The sequence below is a fragment of the Rhinoderma darwinii genome, chromosome 4, assembly GCF_050947455.1.
Source record: "Rhinoderma darwinii isolate aRhiDar2 chromosome 4, aRhiDar2.hap1, whole genome shotgun sequence".
Taxonomy (NCBI): domain Eukaryota; kingdom Metazoa; phylum Chordata; class Amphibia; order Anura; family Rhinodermatidae; genus Rhinoderma; species Rhinoderma darwinii.
This window is the reverse complement of record NC_134690.1, coordinates 396,512,603-396,531,313: the sequence shown is the minus strand read 5'-3', so window position 1 is coordinate 396,531,313 and position 18,711 is coordinate 396,512,603. Positions and strand designations below refer to the sequence as shown.

The 18,711-nt window shown below is 45.8% G+C and overlaps 1 protein-coding gene across 3 annotated transcripts in view; it reads right to left on the bottom strand.

Moving 5' to 3' along the window:
- Positions 1-18,490, bottom strand: part of ENAH (ENAH actin regulator) — a 73,777-nt gene extending 55,287 nt beyond the window's left edge. Inside the window, exon 1 of one of the 3 annotated variants that reach the window (XM_075863382.1) lies at positions 18,213-18,490. In XM_075863382.1, coding sequence (XP_075719497.1) covers positions 18,213-18,217 — 5 coding nt within the window. In that variant the 5' untranslated portion in view covers positions 18,218-18,490. The remainder of the gene's footprint in view (positions 1-18,212) is intronic. The other 2 variants (XM_075863383.1, XM_075863384.1) reach the window with 2 other exon arrangements.
- Between the last annotated feature and the right edge of the window lie 221 nt (positions 18,491-18,711).

Sequence of the window (18,711 nt, the reverse complement as noted above, 5' to 3'; positions counted from 1 at the left end):
TAGCGCACGTTTTGATCAAATTGCCTTGTCGTGGCAGGTGGGCTCACACAATTTGATCAACACATGCACCAAGAACCTTACTATTGCAGGTAGACTCAGCAGCAATGCATATTTATTTATATTTAGTGTTTTAGGTGGCATTGGTCATTGTAGAGTACGGTCACCATTTTCTTGTGCAATACCCCTTTAAGGCTTCATGCACACGACTGTTGCCATTGATCGGGCTGCAAACTACGGGTCCTAGTGCCCGGTGGGTTCATAATGCCTCAGAGTTGCTTCCGCAACTGTTCCGTACGTCCATATGTTACAGATGTGTTTCCAGGTCGTCCATATAAAAAAAATCAGGAGGAAATTGTCACTATCCTGCCCCCCTACCGGAAACACCCACAGGACGGTCATGTGATCTGATTACCCAGGCGATTCCTAGCAACACATCCGCAAAACGCGGACACACGGATGGCCAAATGGCAGCACGGGTCTGCAAAAACGGATGAGGATAGGACACGTTCTACAGCTTTCAGAATGGAACAATGGATCTGCAAAAAACACTAATGCATGCATGGCCATATAGAAATAAATGGGTCAATGTGCTATCTGCGAAAAATGGGGACAACACACTAAATAAAAACACGTGTGCGGGAGGCCTAAATAAGAAAAGTTAAAAAAAAATAACTTAAAGGGGCACTCAGGGCAACACTATGCCAAGAGCAAGACCTGAAATCAATGCGCAGATGTTTGAAGGCGTTCTGCTTCTGATTATTTAGCCTTTTTCGGGCCGAAAATTGCCCGTGTGAACATACCCTCAATTTGGACATTTTAGGAATCCGCAACCAACACCAGCGCAAAGTACGGACAATAGACGCAATGTAGCATCTTGTACCAGGCCCTACATTCAGTAGAACGACACCTTCTAGAAAACCGAGACGGGTGTTCATAGGATCCGTCAAAAATCCTACTGCAGAGTATAAAGTGTTTCCATGTATCTGCTCGTAATGAGTACACAGCTGCGGTGATGTTCGCCTGTTAACACGGCCGGCCAGAAGTCTCCCCTGCACCTCCAAGGTGAGCAAATAAAAAGTCTGGGAACCAAAGTTTCACTGCGGACTCCTAAATTCCTCGGAGGCCACAGATTATTTTTCCGGAGCAGGAGATTGTAGACGCAGCTACAGTGAAGGAAATAAGTTTTTGATCCCTTGCTGATTTTGTAAGTTTGCCCACTGTCAAAGACATGAACAGTCTAGAATTTTTAGGCTAGGTTAATTTTACCAGTGAGAGATAGATTATATAGAAAAAAAAAAAAAGAAAATCACATAGTCAAAATGATATATATTTTTTTGCATTGTGCACAGAGAAATAAGTATTTGATCCCTTTGACAAACAAGACTTAATACTTGGTGGCAAAACCCTTGTTGGCAAGCACAGCAGTCAGACGGTTTTTGTAGTTGATGATGTTTGCACACATGTTAGATGGAATTTTGGCCCACTCCTCTTTGCAGATCATCTGTAAATCATTAAGATTTCAAGGCTGTCGCTTGGCAACTCGGATCTTCAGCTCCCTCCATAAGTTTTCGATGGGATTAAGGTTTGGAGACTGGCTAGGCCACTCCATGACCTTAATGTGCTTCTTTTTGAGTCACTCCTTTGTTGCCTTGGCTGTATGTTTCGGGTCATTGTCGTGCTGGAAGACCCAGCCACGAGCCATTTTTAATGTCCTGGTGGAGGGAAGAAGGTTGTCACTCAGGATTTGACGGTACATGGCTCCATCCATTCTCCCATTGATGCGGTGAAGTAGTCCTGTGCCCTTAGCAGAGAAACACCCCCAAAACATAATGTTTCCACCTCCATGCTTGACAGTGGGGACGGTGTTCTTTGGGTCATAGGCAGCATTTCTCTTCCTCCAAACACGGCGAGTTGAGTTAATGCCAAAGAGCTCAATTTTAGTCTCATCTGACCACAGCACCTTCTCCCAATCACTCTCAGAATCATCCAGATGTTCATTTGCAAACTTCAGACGGGCCTGTACATGTGCCTTCTTGAGCAGGGGGACCTTGCGGGCACTGCAGGATTTTAATCCATTACGGCGTAATGTGTTACCAATGGTTTTCTTGGTGACTGTGGTCCCAGTTGCCTTGAGATCATTAACAAGTTCCCCCCGTGTAGTTTTCGGCTGAGCTCTCACCTTCCTCAGGATCAAGGATACCCCACGAGGTGAGATTTTGCATGGAGCCCCAGATCGATGTCCATTGACAGTCATTTTGTATGTCTTCCATTTTCTTACTATTGCACCAACAGTTGTCTCCTTCTCACCCAGCGTCTTACTTATGGTTTTGTAGCCCATTCCAGCCTTGTGCAGGTCTATGATCTTGTCCCTGATATCCTTAGAAAGCTCTTTGGTCTTGCCCATGTTGTAGAGGTTAGAGTCAGACTGATTCATTGAGTCTGTGGACAGGAGTCTTTTATACAGGTGACCATGTAAGAGCTGTCTATAATGCAGGCACCAAGTTGATTTGGAGCAGTAACTGGTCTGGAGGAGGCTGAACTCTTAATGGTTGGTAGGGGATCAAATACTTATTTCTCTGTGCACAATGCAAATAAATATATATCATTTTGACAATGTGATTTTCTGTTTTTTTTTTTATATAATCGATCTCTCACTGGTAAAATTAACCTAGCCTAAAAATTCTAGACTGTTCATGACTTTGACAGTGGGCAAACTTACAAAATCAGCAAGGGATCAAATACTTATTTCCTCCACTGTATATATAGAAAGGAAGAGAAGGATAACAATGTCCTGATAACACGAGGACGTTTATGGGCCGCCAGATATATCCAGGCCTGTCAGCTTTTTGTTTTGCATCAATAGCGCTGCATGAAGGGTTATTTTTCCTTCAAAACCTTTGAGAAACCGCGGCTGAACCCGACCGACCCAATTAGAAGTCAATAGGGTAGAGTCGGGCGCTGGTGGTCTCTGTCGTATATTGATCCTGGTTTGTCATAAACATACATTTTCAGTCCTGACATTATATGGAAAGTGACCGTCACACTGGACAAAACTAGTAGATGGAAGCTCCATCACAGCATACAAAGTATGGGAGCGCGGCCCGTAAAAAGAAAAAGAACGGACATGTCCCATCTACAGCCTGGACACCTTCCCGTAAATATACAGGTCAATAGAAGTGAATACGTCCGTAATTGCGGACGATTTTTACGATCATGTGCATGGGGCCTTAGGGGTGATCTTATTACCATGTATAAGTATATGTGTGGTCAATACAAAGAACCAGAACATGATCCGTTCTTTCCGAGGACTCTACAAAGGACCAGGGACATCCATTGCATGTGGAAGAAAAACAATTTCGACGGACGTCACTTGATGGACCGGTGTCTCTTTTCATCCTATGTAATTATGTAAGAGTCTGATGCAGAAAGCTACATACAGCAACTGACAATAGGCGGCGCTATGTAGCTTCCTGCCAGAAGAGGGCGCATCGAGGGGCATGCAGGCGGCACATTGGAGGCCTTGCTGTGACTAGTGACTATTAGGAAGGGTGGGGGATGCTATGACTATTCGGAAAGTAGGTACGGGGGGGGGATATTGTGACCACTGGGAAAGTGAAGACGGGTGGAGTGAATTAGCTGAACTACCAAGGGGGGCTCTATTCTGACTGCTAGGGGTACAAAACATTAAGTGACACATAAGGTCAGGCTTAGGGCTTGTCCACACCTAACGGAATTGGTGCAGCAATTTTCTGCAGCATTTCCGCAGAGACTATCAGAAATTCCACTGTAGAAAAGCCGCACCATTTCCTGCATTTTTGACTGCAGAAAATGGTGCATATTTTGCAGCATTTTTCTCAGTGTTGGGAGGTGGTGACGTCTCCTCTTAAAAATGCAGCAATTCTGGCCACTTTCCACAGCAGGAATTGACATACTGCGGTACCAAAAAAAATGCGCACCGCAGGTAAATTTCTGCTCTGAAATTTCACGCAGCGTGTGGATGACATTTGTTGGATCTCACCCACTTTGCAGCTTCTGTATTCTGCTGCGTATTTTCCATCCGCAATTCCGGCCGGAAAAAACGCAGCAATTCCGTTACGTGTGGATGAGCCCTTACACATCCCTGGTTGCAGCATGGACCCGGCCCTGTAGCGTGTTGTTGCCGTTTTGAAAGTTTTGTCCAGGTCTGATTTAACCCCTTAATGACCAGCCTATTTTAGACCTTAATGACCAAGCCATTTTTTAAGTTTTTTCCATCGTCGCATTCCAAGAGCTATAACCTTTTTATTTTTGCGTCGACATAGCTGTATAAGGTTTTGTTTTTTGCGGGACAAGTTGTACTTTTTAATAGCACCATTTTGGGGGACATTATTTATTGATTAACTTTTATTAACTTTTTTTCGGAGGGGGAATAGAAAAAAACCTGAAATTTCGCCCCTCTTTTTCGCGTCTTAAATCAACGGCGTTTACCGTGTGATATAAACAACACAATAACTTTATTCAGCGGGTTGTTACGATTGCAACGATACCAAATTTGTATCATTTTTGTATGTTTTACTACTTTTACACAGTAAAAACGCTTTTTCTTTCAAAATAATTTGTTTTTGTGTCTCCATATTTGAAGAGCCGTAACGTTTTTATTTTTTCACCGATGCGGTTGTATGAGGGCATTTTTTTTGCGGGACGACTTGTAGTTTTTATTGGTACCATTTTTGAGTAGATGCGACTTTTTGATCACTTTTTTATCACATTTTTTTTAAGTCAGGATTCACAGAAAACAGCAATTTTTCCATAGTTTTTTATTAAATTTTTTACGGCGTTCACCGTGCGGGTTAAATAATGTAATAGATTTATAGTCGGGTTCGTTACGGACGCGGCGATACCAAATATGTGTAACTTTACTTTATTTTTTTAATAGTAAAGCATTTTGTAAGGGGAAAAGCTGGGTTTTTCATTTTTTTTTAAAATTAACTTTAAACTTTTTTTTTACTTTTTTACTAGTCCCACTAGGGGACTTTAATATGCGATTCTCGGATCGCTATTATAATACACTGCAATACTTTTGTATTGCAGTGTATTACTGCCTGTCCGTTTAAAACAGACAGGCATCTGCTAGACCTCTGGCATGATCTAGCAGGCATTCGCTCCAGGCAGACCTGGGGGCCTTTATTAGGCCCCCGGCTGCCATGGGAGACAGACACTCGGCGATCGTATCGCCGGGTGTCGGTGGGATGAGAGGGAGCTCCGTCCCTCTCTCCAAAACCACTCAGATGCGGTGCTCGCTATTGTGCGCCGCATCGGAGGGGTTAAACGGGTGAGATCGATACTCATATCGATCTCACCCGGCAGAGCAGGGACGCCCCCAGCTGCCTCTAGCAGCTGAGAGCAGGGAGATCTGACGCTCCCTGCTCTGTTTACTTTATCCTGATGCAGCGACGTAAAAAGGCATATGCATCAGAATAAAGCCCGTTAGTGGCCGCCGTTAAAAGGCGTATTGGCGGTCACTAACGGGTTAAGGTCTAAGCTTTATTTACAAAAAACCAGAGAAAATTCCTTTATAAGAAATCCTTCTCCAACTTTCTAATATACGGTGTGTTCCAGTTAGGCGCCATGCAAACGACCGTATTTTTCATCAGTAATTACTGACCCATTCATTTCTATGGTCCACGGACACCTTTCCGTATTTTTACTGATGGGTGTCCATGCTGAAAAAAATTATAGAACCCGTCCTATTCTTATCAGTAATTACGGCAAGGACTTTCCCATAGAAGTCTATGGGAGCATCAAGTCTATGGGGCATCCATAAATACGGACATCTACGAATGTGCATCCGTATACCATCCGTATTTAAGGAAGCGTTGCTATGCAACATGCTGACGACATCATTTGCATCCTCCCTCTGTTTTTACGGTTCCGTATATACGTATATATTTACGCTCACCCTTCCGTATACACGGATGTGCATGGGGCCTTATTTACACGAACGCGTGCGTTTTGCATGCGCAAAAACGCTGCGTTTTTTGTGCGTTGCAGTTCCGTGTGTCATAAGTGTTTGCTGTGTGGCTGCGTGATTTTCGCGCATATGCCATACTTCTGACACGCGGTTATGAGGTTTAGAAAATGAAGTGATGGAGGTGGTTTTATTTTTCCCTTCATTTCTTGAACTGTTGCACGAATCACGCGCGGCACACGGAAGTGTGTCCATGTGCTGCGCGTGATTTTCACGCACCCATTGACTTCAATGGGTGCGTGATGCGCAAAAAACGCTCAAGTATAGGACATGCAGTGAGTTTCACGCAGCGGACATACGCTGCGTGAAAAACAGACTGTCTGAACGGCCCCATTGACTTACATAGGTCCGTGCGATGCGCGTGATTTTCACACGCGTATCACGGACGTGAAACAAGTTCGTGTAAATAAGGCCTTACTCTCCATTTGCAAGAACTACGCTTTAGGTCTGTGAATGAAAACATGCTTGTTCGCATCTAGACTAAAAACCTGTGCAGACCTATACTTCTCACAGCGGAGGTCTTGCTACAATCAGAACAGGAGAGCGAGATTAACCCCTTCCCGACATCCGCCGTACATATACGGCGCACGCCGGGTGGGGGAATATGGAGCGGGCTCACGGGCTGAGTCCGCTCCATAGAGCGTGTGTCGGCTGTGTGTTACAGCCGACACTTCCGGGTTACGAGCGGGATCGCGCTTTAGCGCGATCCCACTTGTTTAACCCGTTAAATGCCGCGTTCAATAGAGGTCGCAGCATTTCAATTACTAAAAACAGGGGGGCGACAACCTGTAACGTCTCAACGGCCCCCCCCCCCGCAGCGAGATCGGGGGGAGCCGTTGGTTCACACGGCTGCCTGGGGGTCTGACGAAGTCCCCCAGGTCTGCCATCTTGGTACTCCTATGAAGCTCTGCCTCCGGCAGGGCTTCATAGGAGACTGTCAGAATCACGGTATACTGCAATACATTAGTATTGCAGTACATCGTGCAAGCGATCTAACGATCGCTGGTTGAAGTCCCCTAGGGGGACTAATAAAAAATGTAAAAATTAGTTTAAAAAAAAATAAAAAAAATTAAAAGTTCAAAAAAAAAAACTTTTCCCATTTCCCCCCTATAGCATAGTAAAAAATTAAATAAATATAATTGGTATCGTCGCGTCCGTAAAAGTCTGATCACAATATATCATTATTTAACCCGCACGGTGAACGCCGTAAAAAAAATAAATTGTAAATGCCACAATCTCTATTTTTTTGTTCACCTCATCTCCCACAAAAAATGAAATAAAAAGTGATCAAACCGTCACATTTACACCAAAATGGTATTATTAAAAACTACAGCTTATCCCGCAAAAAATAAGCCCTCACACCACTTAATCGATGGAAAAATAAAGACGTTACGGCTCTTGGAATTTGGCGAAACAAAATAAATTTTTATTTTTTACACTTCGGTTTTTACTTGTAAAAGTAGTAAAATATAGAAAAAACGACACATATTTGGTATCGCCGTAATTGTATTGACCCATAGAATAAAATGAACATGTTGTCTTAATTGTACAGTGAATTCCGTAAAAATGGCGCGCAAAAAACCATGGAGGAATCGCTGTTTTTTTCATTTTCTACCCCACAAGTAATTTTTTTCCCGTTTCTTAGTACATTATACGGCAAAATAAATGGTGCTACGAAAAACTACAACTCGTCCCGCAAAAATCAAGCCCTCATAGTACTATATCGACGGAAAAATAAAGGCGTTATGGCCTTTGGAAGGTGGGGAGGGAAAAACGAAAATGAAAATCCGAAAAAAGGGCTGCGGCGGGAAAGGGTTAAAGGCCATGTAAACCGTTGCAACCAATGTTATTGTGACAATACACCTCAAATAGAACGGCCCCTTCCTCAACAAATGAATTTGTATGGGCGGTCATGGAGTGTACCGCGGCATCGGAGGCAAACGTGGCCTATTGATGTAGGCAGAATAGGTCTCCTTCAGTCATTGGAGCAAAAAAAATGGTGGCAAAGGTTTACATAGTCTTTAATGCCGCTATGAGCAACATTATCTTTTCTTCGCATTTGCTTCCGGGGCCACAATGGGTCATATATATTAATACCGGTGGTGTCCGGGGCCGCAGATCTCAGCGCTGGTACTGTAAATGAAGGTCATACTCCGGGGCATATATAAGAATACCACATTACCAGCTACAGCAGCGGCAGGGAAGACGTCCATCTCTGCCCACGTCAGGAAGTTTCATGCCCAGTTTTGAATCAAGTTCTACAGAAGTAATGTAGGCGCAGCGCTGATTCCCGGCTTCCACTGGCACTACTCACACTAAAGCTGGCACAGCCTCCATACATTAGCATTAAAGAGACGATGTGGAGCTAATTATAGGTTATAATCGCTAAAGCCATATACTTAAAGGGGTATTCCCATGACCGACATTCAAGTGTCCCGACCCCCATCCCGCTGGATGAGGCAAAGAATGAACGGAGAGCTGGCCGTGTCTGGACATGGCATGAATGTCTATAGTGGGAATACGCTTTAAAAGATTCCCTTCAATTCCACCCGTGCACTTTACTTTCCAGGTGTCATACGGTTGACTGGGCAACTTTACCACCAAGCGTCTACACTTGATATTTGGGTGCAGGTAGGGCTGGGCGATCAAATTAATTTGATTAATTCGCCCTCAAGGCCTCTGACTATTCTGTTTAACAGAATCGTTAAATTGATACTTTAGTCGCACCGGGCTGCAGGAGGAAGGTGCGCCCCGCTCCTGCCTGATCTTCCTTGTGACAAGCTGCGCCCTGCTTCTGCTGTTCTGTACTCAACAAAATTATACTATATATATATATATATATATATATATATATATATATATATATATATATATATATATATATATATATAGCCACACCACCCTTTAGATACTACGCCCCTTACAGAGAGCCATCACCCCGGTGTAGACAGCACCCCCCCAATCCCTCTCGTATAGCGCCACTGTAGCTCCCACTAGGAGCTGAATCCTCGGTCAAAGCGTCGCTGGGGATTCAGCAATTCCTAGTGGCAGCTATAGTGGCGCTATCTACAAGAAGGATGGGGGGGTACTGCAATCTACAAGGGGAGGGGTGCCATCTGCAATGGTCTGTGGCACTATCTACACGGGCACTGTGGTGTTTTCAGGGGATTGGGACAAAAAAAAAACCTGACTTAAGAGATCTATTTGGAGCCACTGATGCAAGATGGATATGAAAAACTGACAATTGATCCGTTTTTAATGGCCATTTTTTTTCACGGTCGTGTGACTTTAGCCTAAATGACTGATGCCAGGAGTCCCGTTCACATGTACCGCGGTCGGCCGGGAAATCCGGCGGACACACGGACCGTTTTCCACAGTCCAGTCACAGTCGTGTGAATCCGGCCTTCATGTAATTTAACCCTCCATGGTGAGGCCAGTACTGACAGGGACCTGCTCACACTTCAGACCTTATAATGTGATCTCGCCCCAGAATGCCCGCTCTGCACTATCTGCCTGGCACTGCTGCACTTTACACTGCTCTCACCTGCAATGTCGGAGACCGGCTGAGGTGGTGACGGGTAGAGGGGGGATGTTCGTGCACGCAGCGTATCATTGACTAGAGATTGTTAACCTGTTCCCTGCCAGGGGACACAGAAGCTATAATCAATTACATCGCCATTTTTCCAATTGTATTTCTGATTAAAAAAGTATTTGCAGAGGTTAAAAGTTGTAAAGTTACGTATAATTAGAATAGTAATATATGTTAAAAAGTTATTTATATAAAGAAAATTATTTATCAAATTATCTTTTGGTATTACTGTTAACCCCTTCGCGCACCCAGACGTGCTATTACGTTTGGCTGCAGGGGGTGATGTTTGGAGCGCGCTCCACATGCTGCGGGTGTCGACTGTATTTTACAGCGGACACCTGGGACTAAAATCTTGATTTTATTTTTTAGAAAAAAAAAACGCCCAGCCCTAGGCGCAGGTCACCTTTTAAAGAAAAATATAAATCCCCATTAGCCATGTAAACAAAAAAAGATAAGATAAAATGCTTGACCCAACTAAAATAAAAACAATAAAAATAACTTTGCAAATATTCTCAATTAAAAGTCTAGCACTTTGTGTTTCCATGGTTACAGACTACAAACAAACCTTGTGTAGTCGGATCCTCCGGACATGTTACACTCTTCCATATAACCCCGCTACTTGCTAACATATAATCTAAAAAAAAATAGTGCAAATAAAACCTGTGTTGAAGTCCCTGTTGTCACATGTTAAAGATATTGGATCCCCTTTCGAAGTGTGATAAGAAGACACGAGGCCATTTGTTAACAGCATCGCCTTATTAATACTTAATACCATCACTGGAACTTCTGTTACTGCAATAATACGATCTGATTGATACAGCTACAGATCCCCCCCCCCTCTCCGCCATATACTGCTCAAGATTAAGGAATATGGTACGGTCGCACATCCCTTTGATCAGGTATCTGGTCGTCCAGAACACCCCCGATGCTTGTTTACAGCACTGTGCGGCCAGATAATCTGCAATCTTGCAGGAGCAGAAGTGTTGTATAGAAGTGGTCGAACCGCCTCCTAAAGGTCTACAGTGTTTCGGCTCCAGAGGTCGGACCCCCACTAATCAGAATGTTACGGCAAATCCTAGGGATAGGATATAACTTTCAATGATGGGAATACCCCTTTAACCCAACGATGAATAAGGGGGTATTCCCATTATTAAATATCATGCCATTTCGCCGTAAGATTCTGATTGATGGGGGCCCGACCTCTGGGACCACCGATCGCTAGGTCAGTAAATCCCTCGGCAAGAAAGGAGAAGCAAACCGCTAACTACAATTTGCCGGGCAGGGCACTAGGCTGCGCACAGAACGTGCCACACAATTTTGTGTTGGCCCGATGTTCCCGAGAGCGAGCCAATTAGGTTCTCAGTGTGCCAACCTCAGATGCACCCATAACTGCCAAAAGAGCCCCCATGGCAGTGTGCGCTAGCCAAAGATGCCCACCACAGTGTAGCCTTATCCCTGCTCCTTCGTGGTGGTGCCACCATTGCTGCCGTTCTCCCTTAAAGGGAATGTCCAGTTTAGAAAAACAGTTACCATATAGCTTTTCAGTGAATTATGAGTTAGAGGGGAGGGGGATCCTCTGTTGAGTATCTTCATCTCTTGGCCAAAGTGGAGAGCGGTCACATAGAACATCTCTCTCTCTGGAGGGCCTGTCCTTTATTACACATAAAACACATTGATATGAATACACACTGTGTAATGCTTAATTTTCCCCAGTGGTGGCGCTGCAGGGAAACTGAACACTTACTCTCAAGTGTCACCACAGTTGATCGCTGGGGGTCGCAGCAGGAGACACTTTGTGATCAGCTTATTATCAAGGGACCCTTCGAACAAGTAGGGATTGTCCAAAGCGCAAAACCACTTTTAAATCATTTATATTTCCAAAGTTATTTACACGCCGGTGGCACCGCAGATCACTCCAGCTGTAACACACAGTAATGACCACATGGCTAGATCACATGGGAGCGCAAGAATTCACATATTTCTCTAGGGTGTCACCGACTGCCAAGTAACGCAAAAAAAAAAAGTAGAAGAGAATTTGTGTGCCCGTCCTCACTATTCCCGGCACCGCTGACCACAACAGCAGCATTTCTATAGAAAGCAAAACAGAGGCCGCATGCACACGACCGTAATTACGGATGAAATTGCGTACCCATACACTTCTATTAGCCACGTACACCTTTCCGTATATTTATGGACGTGTGTCCGTACCTCAGAAATGATCCGCAAAATATAGAACATGTCCAATTCTTGTCCGCAATTGTGGCACGGACTCGCCCATAGAGGTCTATGGGCGCTTCCGCAATAGTGGATGGCTACGGATACATATCCGTCAAACCCATATTTGCGGACAGTAAAAACCCTTACGGTCGTGTACATGACACCTTAGTGTGAACACTTTTTTTGGGATACAAATGAAAAAAAAACCTCACAGCACGGACTCAGAAAATATTGGACGTGAACAATGTAAAAAGACCCCCCCCATTTTGCAAAGTCTTGATTTATAGCCAAAAAAAACCTAAAACAGGCATATGGACATATGAATGGGCAGACAAGAAGGAGTCAAAGCCTACTCCACCTGTCTGCACTCACAAAGCTCCGCAGCATAGAATGACAACAGCTGTAGTCTCAGGATTTAAAAGCCGCGATGACCAAAGACAAAAAGATGTCATCATAGTCTAAATGCTCATTCATACAGCACAGCTGTTTCGTACTCCTCGTCCCTGGGGGGATATAAAGTGGGAAGTGGTGAGCGCAGCACAAGCGTCCGCAACATAAACACTAAAAAACATTTCTATCAAATATTTAGGACGTCTATTGTTCCCACTTGGAGACCCTTCTTTATGGTGCGATTGATAGCGCTCGATATTACGGACTATGCAGGGACTGCTCATGTCTGTCCCTACATGTACGAGAACGGTCACTTGATTTTGACCTTTTTTACTTATCAGAGTTTGAAGTTACAGGTCAAAAGCCTGAGGCTGCACTACTGCCGCGTTCCCCTGACAACACTTCCAGTCTGTGCCTCTGTTCTTGTTCTACTTTGTCATAGTTGCATGTATACGGTCTGAAGCACACTTTAGCGCCATCATGTCTGCGTGCTGCCGCACAGGCTCCATCATGTGCCGTATGTACGAAGAAAAGACTTCCTTCATATATACACACGTCACCAATAAGCTACTACACTTTTTTGTGGGATCGCGATTTGTGGAACAGTTTAGTCTACGACACTATTCCATACTTAAAAGGGGTTTTGTGGGTAACAAAAATTATTAGTAGTGTTGTCACTGCAGTATGAGAATTCACATTACGGTCCCGTCGCGCTGATTACAAGATTCTCCTACTTTTATAGCGCTGCCGGGAGACCGGATGTCTAGTTGCCGTTTTCTTCTAGGACGATACGACTCTTCATCATGTGACCGACCCCGCTGTACTCTATGTACAAGAAGGAGCAGTAGTACAGCGAATTTATAGATTACAGCGGGTTCGGTCAGACGAGGAGTTGTATCGTCATCATAGAAGGCTGTGAGACTAAACTTCCGGTCCGCCACCAGCGGTATAAAAATCTATAAGAATTTCAAATCAGCACGACGGGGGACCGGAATGTATATTAGCGAGCGTACGCTCATATTGCAGGGACTAGACTGCTAATAATTTTCAGTCCCGCATAACCCCTTTAAACGAAAAACTTTTAAAAAAAAAAACAATACCGACATATATCAGCCTGACGGGAGGCCAAAAGGACGCACTTTTGGCCTCCGTCAGACTAATGAAGCCTATGGACACATTTAGAGTGTGTTCAGGAACTCTCATGGCGTACCCGGTAAACGTAGAGTGTACAGGGCCTAATAGTGATAGGATTCCGGTATGACTTCGGTGCTAAATAGAGGAGATCTCTTGTTTACATGAGTCCACACAAAAAAAACTGAATAGTAACAGAAACGGCCCTCAATACTAAAAATGACAACATGCCCAGAGAACAGGCCGGTAATTGGGAACGGAGCCTTTATAATTGATCCCTCCGGGTGATCACTACATAATGAAGACATCGCGGGGCGTGAGCAAAGCAAAAACCATTCAGCCAAATGTCAACAGAAACTTGGATCACAGCAATGGAAGCGTTAGAAGGAGAGCAGACAATGACCGGGAAAAGTCAAAACTTTCTGCTGAAGGGAAATATTACAAGGTTCTTAAAGGATTCTCCTGACTGTAATATAGACAACCCCCTTCATGCCGGCCGGTCCCTACAATAAGCTGATCAGGAAAGGGGGGTCCTGCTGCTGAGTCAACCAACTCCCCCAAAACTTTTCCCCTGTAGAGTAGACTATGTCATTATGGACTCTCGGACCCATCAAAAATAGATTCATCCCCATCGTAGCAAAGGAAGTTTCGCCATCGCCCTTTCCCCACGACCGGGTCCCTTACTGACTTCTATGTGAATGTAGTGTTTGGCAAAGCCCCCGAATTGGCTCCATGATGGAGAAGGGGGTATTCCTATTACACTTTTTAGAGTTTATACCTAAGATTCATCCATATATATATATATAGTTGAGTCACTTTATAAACATGACATTACTCATCTTGTACAGCCTGCACTGTCCTCCAGAGCTGCAATCACAATTCTGCTGGTTGTTACTGGAGGCCATCAGCAAGTTTGTCAGACACCCCCTTATAGTTTAGCTACGCTCCGATAATGCAGGTGGTCAGTTTTTGTACATCAGGTTACTTATTGTACAGCACGCCTACACTTCCCAGAATGAAAATCACTAGAGCAAATTCTGCGCAGACAATGAACAAGTAGGGAATGTTGGGAGATTTCGGCTATGAAGCCTGTATAACTGTGAATATAGCTGTAGACTAACGCAAGAGAAGTAACGTAGTGTGTTTACAGAGTTCCGTGAGCATATGCGAACTGTAAACCGGCGTCCAAAGTGCTCGCCATCGCAGGCGTTACCAACATCATCCCCATTATGCCAGTTGATCTGCTTTTCTTTTATATCAGACCCCTGATAATACACCACAGAGGGCTGGCACCAGTAGGGGTCTTCTATCAGAGGTGTGAGGGTCCCCCTCAGAGTGGATTTCTCTCAGTCTTATTTCCAGCGACTCCTCCAATGTCACCTTATAGAGGCTCCTGCAACTGTTTGTCATTAATCTTTAACACAGAACGGGGCACAGCAACTGCGAGTCAGGCTCCATCCTCCGGAATGCCAGAGTTTTGTTTTACGCAATTGTTTAACCTTTAAGGGCAGGCCCGGCAAGATGGGGGATAGCGTTTCATTAGAATACAGCCGCGTTCAGATCTCATTTCTCAAAAACCCTATTGTATATCTGCCCCTGTGCTACGGCAGGAACTACCTGGGAGTGAACAGGAGAGACAGGGTATTGATCTCACAGAGGGCAACATCTACTGCAATGCAACAAACCGGATCACCAAAAACAAAGAAGATACAAAAAGTATACAATTTGCATTTCACTTTCGGCCTGGACACCTGCGTGGGCATAACACATGGCGATTACCGATTTACCGGCCGGCGGCGGACCACGATGGGTGGCATGCATCGTATAGAATAAACTTAATCATTATAAACTGCAACTAATGGGGCAAATGCAAACGTCCAAGTGCAGAGCCCAGCAGACAGGACGGACCCTCCAATAATAGCAGCAGCGAGGACTGCATACAGCAGGCGAATGGTGCAGTCACTAATGCAAAGCAAGGAGCAGACGGGGGATTCCTGCTCCGAAATGCTGGCGACAGCATCACAACCCGATCACAGTCGATCCCGATCACAGCTATGGATCAGCACAGAACCCGCACCATTATGCACGGTACACTGCTAATAATGGGAAGCAAGGAATCCGAAGACAATAAAAGGCAGGGGATTCCCAGTGTTACCCCCCCGATCACCTACGCAGCACATAATCCCTTCCTTCTATCCAGACCTGTAACACCCGGGGTCACATATCCGCAGAGAAGGGGTTAATGCACCCGCCGGAGGAGGTGGAGAGGGGGTCACACATAATAAACCTATGGGCAGATTCCCCTCTGCTGCATGGCCCCATCAGATATCACTAGACGGTCGTCTCACCATGAAGAACACATTTCCGTTTGCAAAGCTGGAGAGCGACCGGGGGACCGAGCGCAGCTGTCTCCTCCATTGAGAGCAAATTCCACAATCGGCAGGAGTCAATTATTACTCTGCATATAGAAAACACCGACATATGTTTCCTGGGGGCCGCGGAGACCACTCACCCACCAGACCCTGCTGTGACCATATATATACCGCTCCCTGGAGACCAGTATTCAATGTACTACATGCTCCCTACTATGGACGCCTATAGAAGGTTTATGTCTCGGATTAGACATTTTATTTACTTTGTATCGTTTGTAATATTTCCCTTTCTTTTTAGTCGGTTACATTGTTGCCAGCTCTGAGCCCAGTCCTTCCCATGAGCCTGACATTATAGGAACATGTGTACAGCACAGCCATTGTTACACACAATAACACTCTCCCTGTAAAGCAAATACCAGTTTCACCCAGACGTGGTAAGTGGCAATAAACTATAACAAACGCACAATTGAAACAAAGGTGTTTTCCCCCCCGTGAACTCCACAGGGGCCGCGTTATCTTGTGTGTATCCTGCCGCTAGCGGTCTCCCTGCCCAGTACATATAGACAAAGGGCACAGACCCCTGAATGCAGCACTTATGCACAGTGGGTCATATACTTGAGGGGTCCCACAAAAGTCAAGGGGTGAGGAAGTGATAGTGGGCCATCTACTGGATGGAGGGTTAAAGTGCTAGTGCAGTAGGAATGAAGAATACTAATGCCAGGCAGTCTATAAGCCAAGGATACTGGGCACTACACAATGCCAGCGGTGCTGCCCGTCTCCGGTCGCATGGCGCAACTTTTGGTTTGATCTCAGTTTTATACACGGCCGCAACAACCAACGTCCTTTACTCTTAGGTCACTGGTCCATTATGAACCCAAGGTAGTCCTAAAGGACTAGGCAAACCACCACAAGGTCCAAGATGCCACTGACCCCTAATCTTAAAGGGGTCACTCGGCCCTTTCTGGTGGCAGCACCCTGGCAATGAGATTATGGCGGGCATCCGACTGCTGAGACATCCCGTTATGGTCTTAGTCGTGTCACGCTGCTCGGACTACGACGACATATGCCACATGACCAAAAAAAAAAAACGGTTATGCCATTTGATGTTGCATCAAACTGGCACAATTTTTTTGTCAACACCTGTCGGACATAATTGACACTTGTCTATGGAAGGCCGCGTTGAGTGCGACTTGCCATCCAGATTTTAACAAGTTTAGATTTTTGCGAGGGTCTGGTTGCAGTCGCATTAGGTCAGATGCTGCAACGCGGCCACATAGACAATCATTAGCTGCGATGCTGCAAGCGACGTGGCGATTTTCCTGCCAAGCGACATGTTGGCGAGTAGCTCTAGACTAAGGCTAGACGACAACTTTGGCCACGCACCCACATATCGCAATAATTTAAGTGAGCGTGACCGCGGTGCAAACCGCAAGTTGCCAAGACCGCGACATGACAGCCGTGAGCAATCCAAAAGTTTAAACTTCTTGCGACGGTTGCGGGAACTTGCGGGTCAAAATGCGGCCACATTAACATCACGGCCATGTACGCAGGAAGACCCAGCGATCTTTGGCTACGCGACACGTGTTTTGGTTAAAGTCGTCCTGTAGCTCTAGCCCAATAGAAGAGGCCCCCGAAAGAGGAACCCCCTCCCAGCGATGATGGCCTAATAAGGAATGTGAACATTCAAAATGGACAACCCCTATAATGGGCGGGTTGGAGAGCGGGTGTTGGTTGGCGGTTTGCTATGCAAATATTGTGGGCTCTGTACCGGGCAAAGGGGTTCAGTGCGCCAAGGCATTAACTGTATGGAGTTTGTAGGGTCTCCCCATGTTTGCGTGGGTTTCCTTTAGGCTCGTTGGCCCCAATGTGTATGGCACACGCTGGAGACTGAGAAATGACGTTGTGAGCCCGCAGTGGACGGACGCGGCCGCGGGATACATTGGCACTAATCATATGGGAATAAATAGGGCACGCGGTCAGGATATTGCATGTAGGGGGTACTAAGTTAGGGGTGACCGTGCGATTCCAGGTGCAAATCGAGTCACACGAGGCAACCGACATGTACGGCAAGTGACCCCCCCCCCCATATTTAATAATTGACCGTGCTTTCAATGACTCCTATGGGGCCGCAGCGGGCAAGCATGGGGAAAAGTTGCATCCTGGCGCTACAATCCACGGCGGCGGTCGCGTTTCAGGCGTATTGATGGACTTCATATGGGACAAGGACATCATGTAGGGGGCAGTATGGATTTTTAAGGACTATAGGGGTACAATAGGTCCAGTGTGGGGGTGCAGCATAATAAATAGACGGGGGGGGGGCAGGAGAAAAGATGCTGGGGGGTATAAAGAATAGATATCATGATGTAAAGAAGAGCAGAGGAGTCCGAGCTGTCAATCATCCCCAGAATAAATGAATGAAGATTTAAAGGGATACAACCATTGGAACTCCTTTTGCCCCCAGCATGCTCCGTGCCAGCCAGAAGCTTGTAATCCGGGGTTGTCTCACCTCATGGTGTCCGTTCTCCTCCTCTTCCTCGGCGCTAGTGAATGGAGGTTCTCCTCTCCCCGGTTACCGGAGCGCAGACAGGGAGTGGCATCCGAGCACGGTAGCGGGGTCCACCAATTATTCCGTGTAGGGTAACAGAGACGGAGGAGAATAATCACAATACGGTTCCTTCTCGGTGCAGCTCTCTCACAGCCGCCGCCGCCGCTGCTGCGACCGCCTGTCTGTGCAGCGACCCACAGCGCGCATGCGCGGACAAAGACACAGAGAACAGGCTGTTCGCGTCCCCGACGACGTGACGTAACGCGCTCCCCTCACAACAAGAAAGACGCGGCTGCTGGGGAAGGGCTTAGTACGCGCGTTCCCGACAACATCTAACCACGCCCGTTGGTTTTTAGGCCGCGCCCACTGTGCCGTCCTCAGCTGTTCTGAGGGAAACCTGTGGAGGGGGGTGACGTCATCATACATTAAATACATTAGAGGGGGACTCCTCCTCTGGTCA